This window comes from Nematolebias whitei, chromosome 13, assembly GCF_014905685.2.
Source record: "Nematolebias whitei isolate Nwh7 chromosome 13, NemWhi1, whole genome shotgun sequence".
Classification (NCBI taxonomy): domain Eukaryota; kingdom Metazoa; phylum Chordata; class Actinopteri; order Cyprinodontiformes; family Rivulidae; genus Nematolebias; species Nematolebias whitei.
This window is the reverse complement of record NC_056510.1, coordinates 18058388-18064684: the sequence shown is the minus strand read 5'-3', so window position 1 is coordinate 18064684 and position 6297 is coordinate 18058388. Positions and strand designations below refer to the sequence as shown.

Genomic DNA, 6297 nt, shown 5'->3' with positions numbered 1-6297 from the left:
AAGAGTGTGTTGGTTAGTTATGAAGCACCTCCCCTCCTTTGGTAGTTCTTGCATTTTGAGCCCAGGCCGTCGGTGGTTAATGAACCCTGTCCCTGCGTGTGTGCGCACAGTTGGAGGGATGGTTCGCCTGCTTGCATCACCGTGCGCCGGTGACGTGCAGCGTCTGGGAGCTGTCCCAGGCATCATGGTGCTGAAGCTGCAGCACCGACCCAGCAGCCAATGATCGCAGGACAATCCCGGGGCCACGGATGCTTTCAGTCGGAGCAGGACGGTCCAGCTGGATCTTACCGGATGGATCTAAACCCGGACGTGGAGATCTGAGGATGTGGGAATGAAAGCTTCACAGAGAGACGCGTGAACGAGCCGCAGTCTGCGCTGGAGAAGAAGAAGAAAAAGAAAAAATCTGTGGAGCAAAATAAATCCTGAAATTGTACAGAGATCGGTGTAGCTAAGCAGGTAAGGCAGAATCTGCTCCCCATAATGGCACACTATCGATTGGCTTCATTACAGCTCTGAGCTTGGAAACGCGCCTCTCCTTGTTGCAGAAATGTTGATTTTGCATATTTGTCTTTGTGCAGGCAGCTTTAGATATTGGTTTGTGAAGCTGAAGGAAGAAGCCTGTCTTAGTTTATGTTGTAGCAGACCATTAAGGCCATGAAATGACCGAACAGCCTGATTACATGAATGTATATTCCCATCAGTCTAACATTTGACTTTCCTCTTCTGGTTGCTTCATTTAGTGAACTTAATGGCTTCAGACACTTGTTTGCATCCATGGGATTTATTTTACACCTTCGTGGGGAGGAAATAAAACTCGCACTGTTGGAATAAGACGCCTTCCGGAACCAACTAAAATTTAAAAAGCAGCTGCAAAAAGCCCCCGGACAGACGCTGGAAAACGCCCCCCAGTTTCACCCAGCGACACACGAAGAGGTGTTTTCTTATGACAGCGCACGAGCACCTTGGTGTGGTGCTGTGATCTGTGGCCGGATCCAGCCCGATGCTGCGCAGCCGGGGCATGCTGAAGAGCCGCTGCTGCGTCCTGCTTGGTGACCTGAGGGTGCTCCTTCTCGGGCCACCGGCGCCGCTGACCCCCATGAGCGGACAAGCGTCGGATGAGGCGAGCGCCCCCGTCCCGGACAACAACAACACGTTGGCGCGGAGCCACGCGGGGGCCGGAGCCGCCGGGGCCCCGGGCGGAGAGCGGCCGGTGGCGGGCTGGGTGGACGCGGCGGAGCTGTCGGCGGCGCTGCGCGGCTGCAGCAGCTCCTCCGATGACTGCTCGAAGGGCAAGCTGGAGGAGAGGTTCTCTCTCAACAGCTACACGGAGAGTGGCTTCAGGACGCCCGTGTGCAGGATCTGCTTCCAAGGACCAGAACATGTAAGTAAACTATTTCATTGATCTGTCAGGACATGTGTCTGATGCGTTTAAACAACTGATTTTAGGTTTAATAAGCCATGTGGTTCCAGTGGCTGATAGGTGGGGTTGGGTTTTTTTTTTCCCCATGCCAAGATGCCCCCCCCCCCCCCCTCCCGTTTTAACATTGGAAAAAATGTATTGCTGCAAGAAAAGTTTTTCTTCTTGGCTTAATATTTTGTTGCATTCCGGCCATTTTTCTATAGCTCTGAATTACTTTAAATACAAAAAAAAAAAAAAAAAAAAACCCTGCATGTGTTCATGTTTCACTCATCTAACAAAGACCCAATCAGATGTTGAATAATGATGTTAGTTTTAAGTCTCTCCTGGTGAAATTCCCAATTTTGTTTGGGGATAAAATCATTTTGAACGTCAAGACGGGTGCAAATTCCAACCAGCGAGTTAGGATAGATTATAGTTCTGTGGCTTAAATGCATCAACTAATACACAAATGGGATGGCAAGATGTTTTTTCCAATGTGGCCAGTCACCCACGAGAACTGCCACTGGTGGTTCAAAAACATTTTAGCTTGCAACTCACAAAATTATTGTAACAAAAGCTGGTGACCCAGGGGTGCCACCATGGGGGATGGGCAATGGCCACCTTGCTGGCCCCCCTTGACCAGTTGTATCCTTCTGAGTCCCTGGCTTTTGTTTGATGTGTTTTTATTATATTTTTCCCTCCTGGTACATATAGTTCAACCTTATACGTAAAATAAAACATTGCTTTGAACAATTATGAAATTCATCCATCCATTATATTTACCCACTTCTTCCTTTTTCGGGTTGCAAGGCTCACTGGTACCCATGTCTAGCAGTCACTGCGAGAGGCGGGGCCTGGACAGGTCTCCAGTCCATCACAGGGACACATAATAAGACAAACAACCATCCACCCTCTCACTCTAGGCACAATTTAGAGTTACCAATTAATCAGCCTATGCATGTTTTTGGTCTGTGAGGAAACCGGAGTACCCGGAGAAAACCCATGCACGTACAGAGAGAGCATGCACACTCCGCCCAGTAAGGTCCCCAGACCAGGATTTGAACCAGCAACCTTCTCGCTGAGAGGCAGCAGCTCTACCAGCTGCACCACCGTGCTGCCAGTTGTGAAATTCATTTTTAATTTATTATTACTATTTATTTTATTTATTACATTTCATAAACATATTAAATAATAAAAAAAATACAATCTTCTCTCTCTAAATAAAGAAAACAAGTCTACGCTTGACAAAATAAAATATTTTTGATGCAGAAAGTCAGAGTCTTTAGATAGACAATGGAGTCTCGGGAGGTTATATGCATATTGTTCAAGAGGCAAAAGAATAAGGCTATTTTGACCCAAGGGCAGGAGGGTTGAAAGACAAACACGCTTCAGTAGTCACTGCTCAGTTATTAATTTCTGATGTAAAATTTAAAAAAAAAGTAGACTTTCATCAAAAGGTGATTCAGTTGCTTTTTTATTGCAGTATTTTATATTCTAAACGTGAATAAATTATTGGAATGAACTGACATGCATGCACTTTTTTTCAAGTGTAATAACAGTGTTGTTCCAGTTAGACTTTCTTTTATTACTTTAACATGACTGACAAGTAAAGGTGGTGGCTCATTGGTCTGTGACTGTTGGAGACTGCTTAGTCACTCAAAATTGCAGGATAAAGAAAATAAGCAGATTTTTCACTCCATCCATCCATCCATCCATCCATCCATCCATCCATCCATTCATCCATCCATCCATCCATCCATCCATCCATCCGTCCATCCATCCATCCATCCATCCATCCATCCATCCATCCATCCATCCATCCACCGGCTTTTCCATGCAGGATTGCAGGAAGCTCAAATACTGTATGTCCAGCAGCCATTGGGTGATGGGGTGCAGGTTGTCAGTCCATCAAAAGGCCAGCTTGTTTTTTGGTTTTTTTCTGTTGCAGTCTCATTGAATTCTGAGTGTTTGCAGCCAAACAACCAGCCATGTGTCAGTGTTTTGAGCACCAGTTCTTAAACAGCCTATCTTTGTTCACACGGCTCACAAAACTGCTTTCTTGCTTGTTCACATTAGTTTGTTGTCCAGCTACACCTAAACTTTGTTGTACCCACTGTGGCAGCTGCACCTTATTTCTGATTTAATTTGCTCAAGTATGCTTTCAAAATGAATATAGACAGATTTGAAGCAGTTTTTCCATCAATATTATTTATAGACAGCATGGGTTTTAGAATTGGACATGAGCAGTGGATGTTTTCTGTCAGAGGAGAGCTCCCATGGCAGGTGTTAAAATACAGCTCTGGTGCTCTCGAGACAAGTTGGAGACACCCTAAACAAAATTCAAGCTGGTCTGAGACGTCTGCAACCGCTCTGTGCCTCTTTTGAGAGCAAATCTCATAACTTAAGTAACTGGACTGAGCGAATTAATGCGAACACCGTAAGACAATCTGGAGACTCCCTGACGAAAGCTATTTGCCAACGAGTCGCGGTCCAGTGAGATACTTTAACACAAAGAAAGTTCACAGGATTTATATTTATTTCACTGCAATGTCATACTCATATATTTACAATTTTACAGCAGCAAAATGTTTATCTCACCTAATTACAGTGAATTACGACTCTGTCTAAAAGATGATGTTGACCGTATCTAGAAATATTAAACATAACTGTATTTTATGTTCAGTCAGCATGTTATTAACAAATTGGTAACCATCCTTTGGTCTTAATGAGGAATTAAATAACCTGTGTCCTCTTTCAAGAACATCAAAATATCAAAAACTCACTGGTTTTCAGCCTTCTTTCCCCATTTAGGAAAAAAAAAAAAGTCTCCCTTTGTGTTGTTAGGGCAGCCACGCAGATGAAGAGCTGGACTCTTCCTCCCTTTATCTCATTGCATAAAAGACAGCAGAGAAGGGATAATGAAAGAACTCGTCCTGGTGGCTGACAAGTGTGGAAAATATACAGAAATGCAGAAACAACTCATTACAGTCCAACACTTCAAAGCATTACAGGCATGGCAAAATCAAATAGCACCTCTGGCACTGCTGCTCGTGCACGCCACCTGGAAAGAGACACAAGTATTAATAGTAATAACAATGACAGGAAGGAGCCTTCAGGTTAACAACACTTGGGAACTTTATTAATGTCACACCCCATCAACGAGGACAGGAACATGAGAAGGAGATGAATAAAATACGAGCATTAAATTTTAAATATGCAGGTGCATTATTGTTTGACAGAGCTTTGACGAAAAATCACCAGCTGGTTCTGGAGATCCTGAAACAATCGGGCAGTACAACTGAAGTGAAGATAACTTCTAATCCAGCTGTCTGTTGCGTTTCCTTGAACCCAGCAGCAGATTTATTGTGTCGTTTCATGCTTGTTACGCTGTGTTCGTCTATAATCTCCTCGTGTTTCATCTGCTAATTACTCCAACAGCAATTTGGTGTATCAGTTCACCTCTGGGCTCAGACTTTGTAATTATTACTGACATGGGGTCCATTATGAAACTCAAAGACAAGGCGTCATCATTGTTTTCTCAGAAACTCCACAGCACGCTCTGCAGCGCATACAAAGTACCGCCTTCAAAAAAGTACACAATATTTCCCATGGCCTCCTCCAACACATCTCATTAATGCTTCGGCGAGTCGATAGCACTTCATTCCATCCCCTCTTATTAATATGCACATTTTTTATCTTTCACCACCCTTCCTTTTTCCTGTGGTCTGTGAGTTGTTGGTTTGGGTGGAGTCCAGATATGGATCTGAGGTGTAAATGAGACTGAGGAGAATGCAGCTCCATTTGGACAGAGAGATGAGCGTATTTCTGTATGTTACAGTCAGTGTGGACATTACTTATCCTCTATTCTCTTTTAGCCTCTAGGTTGTCACATAGAACGAGTCAGCCAGGATCTGATCTGACAGTCCACCTCCAAAACACTTCCATCCCCAAGGCTTAGTCAAGACAGAGTAAAGAAGGGAGGGGAAACGGCAGAGCTTTTTCCTTTAAGCATCCCTCTAAAAATAACAGAGAGGCAGCCATTGAGAGACAATTGTATTCTAATTTAATTTAACTCCATACAAAGAAAGAAGTCTGTAATTGGATCCTTGTAAGATTTTTTTTTTTTTTTTGGTACTATGGTTGTTAAAGGGATGGTTTTAGCTTCTTTCTGCAGAGTGAAGCAGAGGAAAAACACTAGCCACACATGGGTGTTACCGTAAATGCTAGAAAAGCAGCGCCACCTAAAACGAGTTACAGTAAAAGCTTGAAAAAAAAAAAAAAGAAGCACACCACCTAAAAATAACTGCTGTAAATGCAGGAAAAACCATGCTGCCCGAAATGTATTATTCTAAATGGTAGAAAATCTGTGTAATGATATATTAATTACCGTAAGTGACATAAAAGTTGTGCCACCTAAAATAAATGTTACAGTATATATAACAAGCTGTGTCCCAATCCAGCAGCTGCATCCTTCAAAGGATGCGGCCATTGGATTGGGACACAGCTAGTCTTATCCAGACCAGTCTGGGCCCACATAAGACTACATTTGGGTCCAGATCAAATGAAGCAATTTGTAGACCCTAAGGTCAGTGACTAGTTTTGTCAAGACTCAGTTAAAAGTGGATTGTTGACCTGGATTTGTTTGCAACAGCAATCTTTTTTTTTTTTTTTTTTTGTGATCCTGCTTGGACTAGCTGTTTACTCGTTAACCAGGATTAAACCTAATTTTTCCAAATCTGAGGTAATTCCAAAAGGTATCTACAACAGGTACGATATTATTTATTCTTAATCTTTCTAGAAACACACACACAAAAAAATCTAAGCTAGCCCTTTAATATGAGTTTCAGGATTCTGTTGTTTTAAAGGATCAGCTTGTCAGAAAATTATCAGTTATCAGA

The 6297-nt window shown here is 43.1% G+C and overlaps 1 protein-coding gene across 1 annotated transcript in view; it reads left to right on the top strand.

Moving 5' to 3' along the window:
- The first annotated feature begins 932 nt into the window (after nt 1-932).
- marchf4 (membrane associated ring-CH-type finger 4) overlaps nt 933-6297 on the top strand; it is a 15522-nt gene continuing 10157 nt past the window's right edge. Inside the window, exon 1 of the mRNA XM_037686393.1 lies at nt 933-1381. Within this exon, the coding sequence (XP_037542321.1) occupies nt 1001-1381 (381 nt within the window). The 5' untranslated portion in view covers nt 933-1000. The remainder of the gene's footprint in view (nt 1382-6297) is intronic.